General features: G+C 37.3%; 1 protein-coding gene across 7 annotated transcripts; it reads right to left on the bottom strand.

Moving 5' to 3' along the window:
* Nucleotides 1–4,902: 4,902 nt before the first annotated feature.
* On the bottom strand, nucleotides 4,903–14,904 carry LOC18020388 (protein ENHANCED DISEASE RESISTANCE 2). Of its 7 annotated transcripts, none has more exons than XM_024157272.1 (23): nucleotides 14,481–14,904; nucleotides 13,289–13,363; nucleotides 13,107–13,160; nucleotides 12,704–12,769; nucleotides 12,445–12,503; nucleotides 12,104–12,180; nucleotides 11,295–11,423; nucleotides 10,889–10,923; nucleotides 10,260–10,360; nucleotides 10,097–10,192; nucleotides 9,842–9,915; nucleotides 9,248–9,319; nucleotides 8,772–8,942; nucleotides 8,298–8,512; nucleotides 7,773–7,839; nucleotides 7,090–7,265; nucleotides 6,673–6,774; nucleotides 6,381–6,428; nucleotides 5,901–6,044; nucleotides 5,726–5,821; nucleotides 5,453–5,554; nucleotides 5,235–5,350; nucleotides 4,903–5,166 (listed from the first exon to the last, which is right to left on the bottom strand). In XM_024157272.1, exons 1-22 carry the CDS (start codon nucleotides 14,739–14,741, stop codon nucleotides 5,258–5,260), a joined length of 2,313 nt encoding a protein of 770 aa, XP_024013040.1. In that variant the 5' UTR covers nucleotides 14,742–14,904; the 3' UTR covers nucleotides 4,903–5,166; nucleotides 5,235–5,257. The 7 variants fall into 7 exon arrangements, with proteins under 7 accessions (XP_024013040.1, XP_024013039.1, XP_024013037.1 ...); XM_024157271.1 differs by having other exon boundaries at nucleotides 4,903–5,160; XM_024157269.1 differs by having other exon boundaries at nucleotides 4,903–5,155.
* Nucleotides 14,905–16,233: the final 1,329 nt, after the last annotated feature.

Genomic DNA, 16,233 nt, shown 5'->3' with positions numbered 1-16,233 from the left:
TCTCTCGTCACCTATAGCTTCAATCCACTCCTTCTTGTCTTTAGCTTCTTCATAGCTTTGAGGAATTTCGTGTTCCTCAATTTTTCCCATGAACGCTTGATGATCAGAGGGCAACAAGGCAAGAGAACAAACAGCCTGAATTGGATGAGCTACAGCTTGACTATTGTAGTAGACTGTGGTGTTCTTGCTGAGCCTAGTACTTCTTCTTAATGGCTGAACAGGTTCCTCTACAATACAATTAGATGGATCCTTGATGAGCCTAGTACTTCTTCTTAATGGCTGAACAGGTTCCTCTACAACCGCCTCTCCTTGTTCTTGTGGGACTGATTCCTCTGCCTCCACTTCTAAGTCATCTGGAGTTGGCTCTTGACTCTGCTCCTCTTCTTGATTTACTTCTGAACTCAATGGTACCGGCTCAGCTTCTTCTTGAGTACTTGTAGGAACCGGCTTATGCACTTGCTTGGGCAGGACTGGGTTCCCAAGGTGATCCAGCAAGAACCGCAGACTGGTAGCGAGATCTGATGGGGAGCTTGACAGGTCTTTGAGACTCTCCCAATTCTTCTTGTCATAGTATCCCTAGTTCTCAAGAAATTTGACCTCCCTGGACACATAAGTGCGGCTATTAACAGGATCATAGCACTTGTACCCCTTCTGAGTTGTTGAATACCCAAGGAATATACACTTTATGCTTTTGGCCTCAAGTTTGTTTCTCTGTTCACCTGGAACAAACACAAAACAAACACACCCAAAAACACGTAAGTGATCTAATGAGGGTTTAGTTTTGTTAAGTACCTCAAATGGTGATGAGTCTTGTAAGACTTTTGTTGGGGTCCGGTTAATGAGATAGCATGCGGCTAAGACAGCATCTCCCCAAAAACGTTTAGGCACATTTGTATGGAACATCATCGACCTGGCCACCTCCATTAAATGTCTATTCTTCCTCTCAGCAACTCCATTTTGTTGTGGAGTGTAAGGGCAACTGGTTTGGTGTAAGATGCCATGCTTTGCTAGATGTTCTTTGAATCTTTGAATTGTATACTCACCGCCATTATCTGATCTAAGAATCTTAATCTTGGCATTAAAATGATTAGTCACATAATTTTGAAAGTTTGTGAATGCTTCAAATACACAGTCTTTAGAGGGAAGTAAAGTTATCCAGGTATATTTTGATTTTTCATCAATGAAGGTCACAAAGTATTTATTACTATCCCTAGACATGCAAGGTGAAGTCCACACATCAGAATGAACCAAGTCAAAGCAATGTTCATAAATAGTAGATGATTTAGGGAAAATAACTCGACAATGTTTACCAAGAATACAAGATTCACAACTTGTGTGATCAAAAGCAACATCAGGTAACATTAATTCAAGAGCACGCGAGTGAGGGTGACCTAATCTAGCATGCCAAATAGAGTTCAAACTTGCAGAAAAACATGAATTAAAAGAGAAAGCATTTGAGTCGCTTGGTGAAGAATCCTCGAGAACATATAGATCATCTTTGGTTCCCCCTTTTCCAAGTACCTTCCCATTCTTAATATCCTGAAAGTGAACATCATTAGGACCAAATATCGCATAACAGTCTAAGTCCTTGGTAGCTCTACTAACCGATAATAAGTTAGAAGTGAACTTAGGCACAAACAATGCTTTACTATCTTTATCAAATAACTTTAGGTTACCAGTTCCTTCTATGGGAATTCCATCACCATTAGCTATCACAACATTTCCTAAAGCCGGTTTTATGTTGTTTAACAGTTCAGGGTTACTAATCATATGATGAGATGCACCTGAATCAACAACTAAAGCGGTTTTAGGTTTATTAGAGAAGAAGGTGATACCAGACTGTTTTGCGGCTAAGGCTTTGATAAGAGCCTCAAGGTCGGTCTTTCTCACAAACTCAGTCGAGACATTCATGGCACCATCTCCACCTTGTGTCAATGCACCGGCTCCTTCTTGAGCAAAGCTAGCTCTTGCATCCTTGAACTTGCTCGGCTTCAGGTGGGGATGAAGAATCCAACATTTATCTTTGATGTGACCCTTCTTCTTGCAATGGTCACAGATCCATGGCTTCCTGTCATCGGGTTTAAAGACACCTTTGTTGGCCGAGATGAGCTCTTGCTTCTTGAAGAGACCAATAGAACCTTGCTCCTTTTGGATACTTGCACAAACGTCTTCAAGGCTTGGGAGCTTATCCTCTCTCAAAATGTGCTTGATGAGGTCGTTGAAGATGGGGTTTAGCGTGAGAAGAAGTCCAAAGACTTTGTCTTGCTCTCGCCTTTCATTGAGAACTTTAGGATCCAAAGTGCTCGGCCTCAGCATCTCTAGCTCAGCCCACAAAGATCTGAACTTCCCAAAGTGAGCTTTGAACTCCATGTCTTCCTGGCTCAGGTCATTAATCGCCTTCTTGACTTCAAAGACTCTGCTCAGGTTTGTATCATTACCGAACACATTCTTGAGAGTTTCCCACAGAGATTTTGCTGTCTCACAGTAGGAGTAAGCTTCAAGAATCGTCGGCTCAAGGGAGTTTTGAATGATGCCAAGCACGGTCTGGTCTTCTTGGAACCATTTTGCTTCCACAGCTTTGGCTTCTTCATCCTTCTTTCCGTCTTTGGTGGCGTCTTCTTCGAGAATCTGTTCTTCTAAGACGTGATTCCAAAGCCCTCGTCCACACAACGCCGTCTTTGTGGTTCTAGACCACAACAAGTAGTTTCCTCCTTTGAGGATAACAGGAATCACCACCGGTTTTGAGATCTCGGTGTTTGCATCGTTTGAACTCATTTTGTTCTTGAGGGGTTTTGAGAAACAAGAGAATAAGAGATGAGCGAACTAGAGAATGAGAGATTTAGAGAATAAGGTTTAAAGAATAGAGAAAAGAAACTCAGGAAATCGGAACCAATCGCTCTGATACCATGTTAGAATATTTAGAGACTAAGCGGAATAAAGAGATTTGAGAGAGTGTGCAAAAGAGATGAGAGAAAGAGTTCCCAAAGTAGTGTGTTTATTCATTCTCGTCTTTGACACATATATAGAGGAGACAGAATAGAAACTAGGTTTAGCTAAGCTACAATACAAAAGAAAGTGGTTAGAGACATAAGGAAACATGTGAGTCTTGAGCATGGATCCCGAGAGATAGTGACAGCTCCAACGGTCACAAGACCAAGTGTAAACGACGCGCCAAGGGGGGACCATTGTACGGACACCAACTCTCTTCTTCCTTAAACATCACACGTGATCCCTTGAGCCTTCTCTCCTTATTAAAGGCTAACACCGATTCAAGCCCTAAAGCATAGAACCTTTCTTGACCAATAAAGTCTACTGGAAAAAGAGGTCAGATTTGCCTTTGACTTGAGTTTAACTTTCTAGAGAATACTTCAGGTGAAATCTACTAAAAAAAAGTTAGTTTTGTGTTTGACCAAAATATTCATTACAGACTTCATTTGAAATCTACTTTGTTTTTGAAAAAGTAACAGAAGTCTACTCTAAATTTTTAGACTTTTTATTAAGTCTACTCTTAAATTTTTTTTTTTTTAAAAGTCAAATTTTTTGTCAAACAAAAAACTAATATCATAAAAATTCAAAATTTTGGTCAAATACCAAACTGATTTATAAGAATACATCTCTAGAAGACTTCACGTAAAGTCTGCTTATAAAAGTCAAAATTTGGTCAACTACAAAAGTAACTTCTCTTTTCAGAGACTTCAAAAGAAGCCTGCGAGAGATTTTTTTTTGTTATCAAAGGATAACCCGTAAAATTTACCTGCAGTTTATGCATCACAAAATTTTGAAAAAGCCAATTGCAAAACTAACCTCTGCGTTGACTAGTAGACTTTAGAAAAAGTCCACGATTAATAATAGATTTCATATGAAGTATATTTTCGCGATATAGTTTTCGAATTTAGCAAAAATAAAATGTATAATTTTATATATTGGTTTTGAACTCGTTTTCAGATCTCTCAATCACCCTGAACTTTGGATTTCACCGTGAAAAAAAAAAAACAACTCAAGTCATGGTTATGCAAGAATCACCGAAAATGCAACACCCATGAAATTATAAATATTGAAAACATGAATCGAAGAGTTTTAGAGATGAAATTAAAGAGAAGACTGAAGATTATGAGGTTATGAGCTCTGTCACTAAATTATTAGATCTTACAACATCGGTTGGGAAGTATTTAGAGTTTCAAAGTGGTTAGTAATGGTAGTTGGAGATATTGAAGAAGATAACATTTTCGTAATTAAGTGATTGTTAGGGTTTTTTTTGTCTTTGTGTTATAATTTAAAAAAATGAAATATTATATGTATAATGGTATTTTCGTTAATGTTTGTAGATAAAATAGAGAGAAATTGGCAAATTTAAGATGGGTAAAAAAATTGGATTAGCCACAATTCTGAAATGAATTCTTAGATACACATTGGAGCAGTATGGTAAAAAACATTATGTGTATGAGAGGAGTATCTTGGGTCCTAAGGAATTCTCATTGTCACAGTGGACAATGGAATGAGAGAACCTTTAGCAATTGAAATTCTCGGGGACTTCAAATAGTTGCAAAGTGGGTAATGAAATGATAAGTCACAAAGTAAAGAAAATCATCTTTCGCAGTTGTTAACTTGGTAAAGGCAGTTAATCGGTCAAAAGCGTGTTCCACATGCGGTATCTGGAATTCTAAAATTCTAGCCAGAATTCTAAAATTCTAGCCAGAATTGTTTGTCAAACAGAAGTGCTCACCTCATTGCTCAAAAATCTTACGAAGGTTGATCCTTGTCAGTCTTATGTTGCGGTTAGCCACCCGGCTTGGCTTCATGAGACCTATGTAAGTGAGAGAGTTTCTACCTCTATCTAGGGTTGTTTCCTTGTATTAACTTTCTTATGTGTGTAAATTTCCTTTATATCGGTAGGGGTTTAACTTTTGATGCAGGTTTTTGTACCTGTCTAACTCTGAACCTTGCGGGTTCTTATAATATAATTTAGATGAAAAAAAAAAAAAGTATAGAGATGTACTAAACATCAACCTCTTTATATGTCGAAAGAAAAACAACACAAAATGAAGTTCAAACTTTCGTTATTACTTAGTCGTTTTTTTCGTATTGTCTCTATTTGGCCGAAGGGTCGCAATCCATAAGACAAAAGTTTTACTTGGGCATTGGCTGTTCTTCATTCCTGCACTTGCACTTACAAATTTCAGTGACAAATTTCAGTGAATCTATAAAAACAATGTGATTGTTGCAATCCGACATACGTTAATTTTTACTAGACCAAGTCTCAAACCTCAAATGATACTGCTGAGTCCAGCTCAATTCGGTTAAGCCGAACAGTCCCAAGAACATACTCTGGTAGATCTGTTTCCTCTTTTCCCTGCATTTGCATTTGGTAGTTGAAGATTCAACCGACAATCGCATATTAAAAGGATGTTCAACCAAAAGCCAAAGCACTCTAGCAGTGAGACCCGAAACAAACCTCAATTAAGATGGCGAGATCAACAATGAGGCTTGTGACATAACCAAGAACCAGACCAATAACGCTCCTGGCAACAGCCGATGATCCAATATCTACATCAATCTGCAGCACCATAAATTCATGAGAACTCAGCAACCATGTGTAATGATGGTCTAATGATGAACATGTACGGTTTTTCTATGGTTTATGAATACTGACACTTCCAGATCATAAGTAACATATCAATTTTCAGATCTATCATTGCATTTAAAGAATAGATAGAAACTATTTTACCTCCAAAAAATTATCCTTCCTCAGGTACCTGCACGTTACTGCTTTACCAAGCAAGCAGGCTTTTGTTCCAACAGCCCGCTTAACCATCCAATAGCCCTGTGAATCATTATGACCGTTAACATGTAATCAAAATTATTATAATTCAGAGACAACAAGAAGAGCAGGGCTTTCTTACCTGAACAATACTTGGAATCAGCTTAAATCTCGCGTCGCGGTAACTGTCACTCCCATTTACAAATTTTCCCAGGGACGAAGACTCGCTTACAGGTCGATCCGCAGCATAGTAGAGGACTAAACAGTAGTTAGGCTTTGATGGTACCTGAAAGGAAAGAAAACGTTTTGACTTCTTCCAGAGACAAACCTGACCCATACTTACGAATAAAATTTGGAGTTGCATAGACTTAAGGTAGGGCAAAATGATTGGTTTATAGTAGTTCGTACAATGATTAATTCCAAAATACTAGAAACTTGGTGCACGTTGTTACTTACGACTACACAAAAATAAACAGAAGGTTTAGCTCAGAAATTAGTATTGAGATATACTGGTATGGAGTGAGGTACTTTTTAATTTAGCACTAGAGCTTGCTTCTACGTACAAACATTTGGGAAAAGACTCACAGATATAAAGAGTTTATGCTGCAGATAGTATTCACACCTGAAGACTGATGACAAGGATGAATGGCAGCTTTTTCCCAGGTTCTGACTACAAATAAGAAAACTTCGAAATTAGACTCCTTCTACCACGGGAGAGTATATACACAGTTTTTATGTTATCTTCTTACTTCCAACACTCTTTAACTACTCGTTAGCTAAGAGAGTATCAACAGACTTATCCACAAGGTGAAGAGGAGAAAAATGAAGAAAATATTAAGTCATGAATGAGCATGGCACAATGCCTGATGCGATGAGGTTCATCATCGTTTACACTTTTATAAAAATTCAGGTACCTGGACAAGACATTTCGGATGCAGACCGATGTTGTCTACAGCTTTATCAACTTTAAGCCAGTCCACTGATATAAGTGTCAGAAGGGGCTCCCCACCCATCACCTTAAATTTAATTATAGAGTTTGTTAAAATTGCACGCAGTGTAGTATAGAACGAACCATTCTTGAAGGCACAATGTCAGATAATCCAATTCAAGAGCTCAATATTTTAATATCGAAATCAATTTTAAAAATTGATACATGCAGTGGGAACCTAAGTTTAGAGCGTCATAGAGATATAAGAGCAAGTTCAGAGACATGGTTGGGTTAGGGAGGACCTGAGCGCAGCGGCATCTACGAAACATGCCCTTTACAATTTCAAATGATCTATGATATCAACTGTAGACAAATTGAAGAAGATTCAAGAATTTAAAGTTACCTTTGCATTATCTTTTAGGTAGGTCTTTCCCCTGATCATAAACCCCATGCCACTAGGAGAATTCCAGCAATTTGAGTCCTTATCACCATTTCCTTTGCGCAGGGATCCTTGGAACTGACTTGGATCGATATTCACAGGATCAACACTAGCGTCTAGTACATTACTTGCGCCTGGAGCTGATGTCACAATAAAGCTGATATATTAATGCATTCCGAGATTGTACACAAAATAAAAAATTTAAAAAAGCAAGTGCTTTTCAATTCTAATTTGTCAGATAATTTGTGAATGTACAATTTGGTCCCTTTCTCCAAACATTGAAATCAAGAATGGACCAGTTACGAAATTGGTAAGTACAACTTCTATATAGAACTATAGATTCTTCCATTCTCGTCTACATATAGTAAGATTATTTTACACAAATGCTTGCATACATAAAGTATGGAACATTTGAGTAATTATGGGATCAAAAACCGATAACAGACATGAATTCGTTAACTGCTTTGCTTCAATCTCAGATACCACATAATAAGATGTTTTGACATGATTATTCTTTTTCGTCTTTCATTTCCTCAAGTTACTCATCAATCTTATTATCAGCGACGGATAATGATCCACTATACTGCTTATGTGTAGCCATCAGTGAACTTAGTGGACTAGAAAGAAAAAAAGGTAAAAAAGAGAACCTTTAGGCCGCTTCAAAGATAAGCTAGCGATTGCCCATGAAACATTCTTCAGTTTAACTTTTATCTCCTGTTATAACATTAAAACAACAGATTAAAAACTTTGCAGATAAGTTACTCACCTCATGGGATGTACGCAAATACTTAATAGGAACTTTAAACATTAGATTATGTGTGGCGGGTATGATCTCTATTTCTTGATGTAGAAAAGTCTTTCGAGCTTCCATCTCCTTATTTTCTTTTCCTAGAGTTCTTTACCTTTACATTTTAGTATATGCAGGGTTTTATTTTCTCGGCTGTGAGGCTCATCCAAGCTAGATAGTGATTTGTAGGTTCATCGGTTTTGCCAAGGGTTTATCTGTTTGTACTGCGGGAAGAAAATTCTGCGTTTTTGGTTGTTTATTTTAATCCATCTTATTTCAATATAGAAGAGCTTGTAGCTTTTTATGTCGATTCGTAATTCATTCATTACTCTAGAAATGTGAAAATAAAATTATAAATAGACAAGAAGAAAGCAAAACGAGTTACCTTTTTGTCCTCCTCGTCATCATCTTCATCGCTTTCTTCTTCATCAGATGATGAGTCTGTGGCATCGTAAAACTGCTCCTCCATTTCCTCATCTACATATTCACCATTGGGAACATCTGATACACCATTGGGAACATCTGATAACTTGGACTCGACAACCGTGGCGGAAGTTTCATACTTGAAGGCTGGGTTGGCTCCAATATACTCCTTCAGGCCTGGTATGCCATAAACGAAATATTGAAACAAAGACCGCGTAGAACTTGTGACATCTTTAAAGTGCATCAGAGGTCAAGCAGTTACTCTTCACAGTGTGCCAACTAATTTACATAACACAGATAAATCTTCAGATGTGCTCACATGAATCTCCATTTCTCAATATATATTATAGATACCACAAAGATCACGACTTCCTACTCATTTTTTTGTGTTCAAATTCTTAAACATAATCTGGCAGAAGATAAGGCATGCATTAACCTGCTACTTGGAGGAGTAGTGCATATGGAATAGTCTTTTCAAACTTTGAGTAGCTAGTTCTCTTCCATTTGAACCAACGTTTAGAGTGGATTTCTAGCATATGTGTTACAAGACAACTTGGAGGCTCTGCATCCGTTCGCTTTTTCAAGTTCCTAATTTCCCAAGTGGAAGCTGCAATCAACAAGAACGAAAAGATGTGAGCGTCAAAGAACTTAGTCTTAGAACCACCTAGTTGACAGAAAATTGTAGATGTAGAACTCGACACTATTCCAAAAACGGAGAGGCAAGTAATCACAAGCAGCTAACTACGCACAAGGACAAAGAAGCTCTGGTCATCGAAGTACCATTCCGGTCAGTGTTGGATAGAGAATGTCTTAACAATGAGAATTTAACTTTACTGCATTCCCACCAAACATCAAGCATATTGGAACGGTAAACCCTACGGATAGAAATGTTATCAAAAGAAAATATCTTACGAGTAATATTTGTACGTCGATATCCAGACTTAGGAGGCCGTTTCTTATGCACTGCTGGAAACTGTAAGATTGCTGCATACAAAAGTACAGTATGAGAGAAAAGTCGAGATATTTTACTGAAAGCTATTTTCGATAGAATAATAATGAATTAAATGAGAGTCCAGGTCCCAAGAGTATGAAGATATTATCCGGAACTAATATTAGAGAGAAGAATGCATAACTAAGATTTCTAGATGGCAGTGGTGAGCTGACATAGACTGTAACTGTGAAGTTCATATTTTAAATATAGGTTTCTTTAAATTGTTTCCATGATTAACCCCTATTTTCCTCACCAGCTCATAGGGCAAGAAAAAGAAAAAGACTATCTGGATGTTCTTTTTGCATTTGATGTTGCAACATATAACTAAAGTTGATGTTGCATCATAAAATTTACAACACAATCCTGTCTTAAACGACACAACTACAGCCCAGATATTTCACTAGCCACCCAGTGACAGGGCTTAAATCAATTTCCAGCTTTCTGTATAGCCGATGCAGACATCATCAGACTGATCTAAGAAAACACTATTTAGAAGAGTATTGTTCTGTACTTACTATATGTACCATCTTGCCCACGCACCCACTGTCTAGAGAAGACAAAATCTCTCTTTGATTGCCATCTGAAAATACTATCTAACCGATCAGTTCAACGGAAAAAAAAATGTAACAGTAAAGATATCCAGTACAACACGAGACATATCTGACAAGAGGAAAACTAGAAATATAACAAACATGACATCTTTTTACTAAAGATACAGAGCGATCAATGTGTCATTAAAGACAACCAGAACTTTCAGTTAAACAACATACCGTGAAAGATACTTAGGATCATATACGCAGTAAACAACATCATAGTGGCCCTCGTATGAGTCTATCAGTTCGGAATCACCTGTTACTGTATCCCACCTGTGTGGATAGTTAGGAAGATCTAAGTTACAAATGACATCTATATTTTTCAAGGAAATGAGCTTACTCGTATCTTTGACGTTTGTCAAGCTTAGAAATCACTTCGAACACAGCATCCGCACTAGCTTCAGCCACAGCAACTGCTTTCACAAGAACTCCTCTACCAGCCTAAAAAAGATATCATTTTGACAAGATCTGAAAATTGAGGGGCATCCCAAGTATTCAAACAATAATTGAATCCAACCAATTACGGTTCCAGTTGCAAAACAACCAAATAAAAAATACTAGTTGTCACCTTGACGTAAATAATCGCAATTATTCAGATGCCATATGTTCTGGAGTTGAGAACACTTAGTTATTAGATCTACGTCAACTTGTTACCTTGCTAATAAGAACAAATACGATGGCAATCACAAAATTATATATATTCTAGTTGAAGCAGAATATAAGGTAGTTTAGTTTCCATTCCTCCTGGAATAATTTTAATTCAGTCCTGATAGGAAATACCCAAAATCTCCAAGACCTAGTAAGTTGGGACAGCCATCCAACAACTGGTTTTTATCAATCATCCAACCAGGGGCAAGAAATCAGCAAAAGCTAACTTGAAAGAAGAGAATGTAACTGGTTTTAAATTTAAAACAAAGCAGTTCTGTCTATATAGGTGGGAATACATTCTCTGAATAAAAGTAAAATTACCTTGAAGTTAGCCACATCTTCAAAAATCCTCACACCTTCAAAGGAAAATAAATAATCAAAGGTAATGTATCAAAGAGAAAGCAAAGCATAAGAACAATCTCAATGATTTTAGGCCTTTAGTAAGGACTACTATCTTGCCACACAACCTTCTGATTCATAGAGATGAATAACGGCCAGCCTAAAAACCCGGACAAATATCGTCCGCATCTTTTTGGTTATTATGAGTCTTCTACAAATACCTCTTTATAACTGATAGAGAAGTAGACACCCCCAAAAATACAATAATGCAAGTTTTGTAGAAATTAAGTGGGTACATTCTAATTACCCCATTCTGGTTCTACAGATGAAATAATGTAATATGCAGGTTGGTTGATATCAAAGCTCGACAGTGTACTGCCAAGCATACCATTGATTGTACGAACACATTTCCATTCATGTGCCTCGATTGCATCTCCATTGTCACCACCCTCGTAGAAACCATCACCCCTGGCGTCATTAACCAAGGTAGAGGACTGCCTCAAAAGAGTCTCCGGACCTGTAATTCAACACTATAATCACACATCTTTGTTTTGAAAGAAAAGTAACTTTCAAGATAAACATTAAAAGCTGAATAACTAGATAAAACCTTAAGGATCAAATTCAATTATTTTAGGGAACTGGATAGAGTTTCAATATAACTATGACACTCAGAACTATCAATGCGTGATAAAATCAAGAGCCATAAAACTGTAACAATAGTTTCAGTTAATACAGGAAAACAAATATTTGAAGCCATTGTTGATCTATCTTTGTCAAGAAATAATAAGAATTTTCAGGGAGCTCAATACTCAGTGAGAATTTCGACACCACAACCAATTTAACCCAGTATCCAATCATTTTGCATGTGCCCAATCCAGAGATAGGGGAGCAAGGAAAATGGCAAAGAGTACTAGAGTTTTCTTTAAAATGTAAGATTTGGAGCTCCACCATCAGCTATGATCATAAATATACACTAGATGCCAACCACTGAAATTTAACAATGTAGACGCACAACTTTATAGAATTCGTAATCAATAGATGTTGTACCAAAATAAAATGGAAAATTTGACAAAAAAAAAAAACATGACGGGACATCAAACTGCATCTTTTGAATAACCATATTTGAACCTTAATGCATGCTAATGGAATGCTAATGGAAGAGCTAAGAGCCCATAAACTTGAAATGCAGAATCTTACCTTGTCCAATTCGGATAAGCTTTTTTAACCCAAAAGCATAACGCCTTACTCTAGGTCGATGTCCTTCAAGATCGATGCTTCAAAAGAAAATAGAGTATGGTTCAAAAATCGTGGACGAGTAGTGGATTTATACTATTTGAGCGTTTTGATCTGATTAAGAAGAGAGGGATATCATCAAAGTGTTATCCATTTTTTTTTTCTTTGGTCTTAGTGTTATGCGTTTTCAATTGGAAAAAGCCTCATCTTCTAAAAAAATGTATATTTAGGGCACCGGTAAAGGAACTATTTAGTTACTCAAAAATATCATTTAAGGCACTAATCATATGGTATTTAGATCGTACTTGGCCTCCATGTTTAATTTTGTTCTTGCGCTTCCACCTCTTGATAGTGCATATTCAGCCTTCCAAAACAGGAAAAACAGTAATCAAAATGAACCAAAGAAACTGGTGATACGTCATCCCAATAAGGACTAAAATAAATGCTTTCACTCACAATGAGCAATATGAACTTTGGAAAAAGTAGCCCTTTTGTGGTATATAATTTACAAAACTTCAGTACATTGCATGATGCTATAATACTTGAGTATAGTCTTCTTCGTACCTGTTGTTTTGCTTCGTCAAAAGCCTCAACCCATTTCAGGGCTTCTCCAGCGGTAGGACAAGCAATCTGAAGAAGCAAAAAAGTTACTTAATGCACCTGGGTCAGGCAAATATAAACACCAGAAACGATATAACTTTATCTCTGAGCACATTCAGGTAACAAAATGAATTACAAGTTTTACAACCAATCTTCAAGATATTTACATTGTAAGTTAACTGCTTGGTTCATCCAAGAATACAAATAAACACCAAAAAAAAAAAAAATCATAGGCCTTCCAAAACAAACTCAAGTTCACAGTGGCAAGCTTCAGTCTAGTGCACATTTCCAAAGAAAAAGATTCAGATACGCAGACACCAACGTCTTAGCCAACACAAGGCCATTGCAAAGAGGGAATTTAACTTACTTCTCCTTTTCTTGTCTCGTCCAACCGGTTATAGAACCTTATGACGTAGACATCCTACATGATATAAACAAAATCTTATCAGTAAGTGTACCTGTTTCATATAGTTTCACACTTCCATAACACATCTGTATTCTACACAGGCTGCAGTGAACCATAGAAGTAGGGATTAAGAGTAATATTACCCTTTGATTAACTTTGCGACGTCCCATCTCTTCAACCATCATTGTAGGCCCTATTACACCACGCCTTATAGGTTTCTAGAATATCAAAACGAAACAGAATACTATGGATACACATCTCGTTGGCATATCGATTTCAAACTTACATAAAGGAAAAGATAGAGACTAAACCAACATTGAGTACAACTATGTCATTCATAGATGCCACAGTGAATTTAGAGTATGGGATTAAATCATCAAATTATCGAAAATTCAAAAGCATGGGAAACGTGCCAACTTCATTCCAATACTAAATAAATAAAAAGATCAAATTTGCAAGAGCATGACCCAAGAACAAAAGGTCAGAACATTTTCTCTGTCTCCCAAAAAAAAGAAGTCAATATATTGAACATTCAGCTCACAATTTGAATAAATAACACTTTAAAAAAACCAGTTACATGTTGGTATTAACTCTACACCATACAGTGAGATTAATAAACATGTAACTCTTTACGTAGACGATATTAAGCAGGCAAGGTGTTTCCTATAATAGAATATCAAAACACATCTAGTTGGCAAATCGATTTTAAACTACAAAAAGGAAAAGATAGAGACTAAACCAACATTGAGAACATCACTAAATTCCTTCATAGATGCCACAATGAATCCAATGTATTGGATCAAATTATTGATTTATCGAAATTCAAAAGCATGAGAAACGTGGCCAGCTTCACTCCAACCAAAAAAAAAAAACAACACAAGAGACCCAAGAAAAATAAGGCCATAATATTTCCTCTGTCTCCACAAAAAAAAAAAAAGAATAATATAAGCAAACATTCAGCTCAGGATCTGAATAAATAACACATAAAGATCAACTACATGGTGGTATTAACACTACACCATACACTGAGATTAATAAAGATGCAACTCTTAAGCATATTCAGCAGAAGATACTAAGCAGACAAGGTGTTTCCTAGAAATTTCGAAGGAACCAAGCATCCAAAAAGCCAACAAAGAGAAAAGCATAATCTGAAAATCACTTAGTACAATTCATTTCTAATATCCAGATATTCGAACTAATTTGCTACGATCCAAGCTTCATGAGATTTAGTTTCCTAACAATCTGGAACAACACAAGCACAAACTCATCGAGAAGGATCAAAAGCAAAGCAATAAAACAGGAAAAGGAAGAAACAAAGAAGAAAAAAAATCATACAATGTCTGGGTTCTCGTGAGGATCTCTTTTGTACATCTCGACGTATTTGCCTCTAATGAAAAGGAAACGAAGATGACAGTACTCGTGCCCGATCTTATTCGCACCCAAATGATAGACCCAACCGAAATACTCAAACGTTCCTCCTTCTACGCCGCTGCTACGGCTGCTGCTTCCGCTATCACTATCTCTTCCGAGATTCCCGGAAAGTTTCTCATCCGATCCGTCAGCGGCAACAAGTTTCTTCGATCCAGGCGATGCCATCGCCTTTTCCAATCAAACGCTAGGATCGTGTGAGCAAACGATTCAGCTAGTTGTTTCCAAGTAGTCGGACATCGTCCGATTACGCAATCAATCGATTCAAATCGTTATTTGCTTTATTCATTTCTCTTCACTGTATTTGAGAGAATCTTACTTTTTTTTGGCTCAATGATGGAGGTTGGTTTGAGCTCATTGTCCTACTCTACGACAAAGTAATGTCATCCAATCAAAACAAGCTACGTCAGCTAAATATTTATTGTTTGCCTTTGCCATTTTATTAGACTTTGAGGAAAAACTGAATGTATGTAAGTAAGATAATCTTTTATTAATGCGCCGACAAAACAAAACAATCATTTTTTTTAACACAAAATAATCATTTATTAATAATGCTGTATTCTAAAAAAAACACATCAAAAGTATTTTAAGTCAAAACAGAGATTTTCCTCGATGTTTAGGAAGCTTCAAAAGCTGCGGAAAAAAAGCTTTGCTTTTCTTAAGTATTCAGATAGGTAACGGCGAGGACTCTTTTTTCTGGTATGACTCGTGGATATTGTTTGGATCCCTTATCGATTTTCTTGGTCCAAGTCAGAGCCCGTCCTAAGGTAAAGCTGGTATAGCATTTGTTTTGGATGCCAAAATATATTAACATGTTTAAGGACATCAATTTCCAAAAGTTAGTGGTGTAGTAGTTTTATTCACGTATAATACTGCAGAGATCTGGGGTTCGATTTCTGGACCGGCCCTGGTCCAAATGGACCAGCTCGGTTGGGAATACCTTTAAGTGTTCTGGTTTCTGACCACATTTTATCCAATGAATGGTCCCTTCCTCCCGTGAGGTCTGATGAGCAACTTCAGCTATACACATTCATCATTCAACTGAGACCATCAGACTCTTCTGATCACGCAATCTAAAAATTGATGGAAGAAGATTAGAGTGACCAAGCCTAAGGTTCCATGGTTCTCCTTACTATGGCACAAAAGGGCCATCCGAATGCACACTCTTTCCACTTGGCTATTTATCCTCAATAGAAATCCGATCATGGACAGAATCTCCTCATGGGGACTTGACCATCTCTTCTTCCAATGTCCCTTCTCTTCTGAAATTTGGCATGGAATTAGTGTCTTCTTGCGATTCAACTCTGCTCCCACCTCTTGGAATGCTGTTCTAGATTGGGTTGGGGCTGTGACAACCCCTAAATATCTTTCCATTGCTCTCCGCCAAGGCTGGCAGGCTTCTGTTTATGAAATTTGGTTGGAAAAAAACCGCAGATTCCATCAGGGTGTGTCCCTTAATCCATGTCAGCTCATCACAAAAATTCTGGCAGTGATCAGGAACAAGGCACAGGCGCTTCGATTTTATCTTGCTTCTTTTTAAAACAAAATATTATGTATCATATGGGCTGTACATAGGCTGTGCTTTGGGCATCAAAACATGACGGGCCGGCCCTGGTCCAAATGGACCAGCTCGGCTGGGAATACCTTTAAGTGCTCTGGT

The sequence above is a fragment of the Eutrema salsugineum genome, unplaced genomic scaffold (genome assembly GCF_000478725.1).
Source record: "Eutrema salsugineum unplaced genomic scaffold, Eutsalg1_0 scaffold_18, whole genome shotgun sequence".
Taxonomy (NCBI): Eukaryota; Viridiplantae; Streptophyta; class Magnoliopsida; order Brassicales; family Brassicaceae; genus Eutrema; species Eutrema salsugineum.
This window is presented reverse-complemented; position numbering and strand designations above follow the sequence as displayed.

What these genes read in the sequence shown, in the direction of transcription:
- LOC18020388 (XM_024157267.1), bottom strand. Translation starts at nt 14,741, where the DNA reads ATGGCATCGCCTGGATCGAAGAAACTTGTTGCCGCTGACGGATCGGAT. An exon ending in GACAAACGTCAAAGATACGA is followed by an intron (nt 10,193 to 10,259) that starts GTAAGCTCATTT and finishes CTATCCACACAG; the next exon opens with GTGGGATACAGTAACAGGTG. An exon ending in ATCTTTGAAGCGGCCTAAAG is followed by an intron (nt 7,266 to 7,772) that starts GTTCTCTTTTTT and finishes TTGTGACATCAG; the next exon opens with CTCCAGGCGCAAGTAATGTA.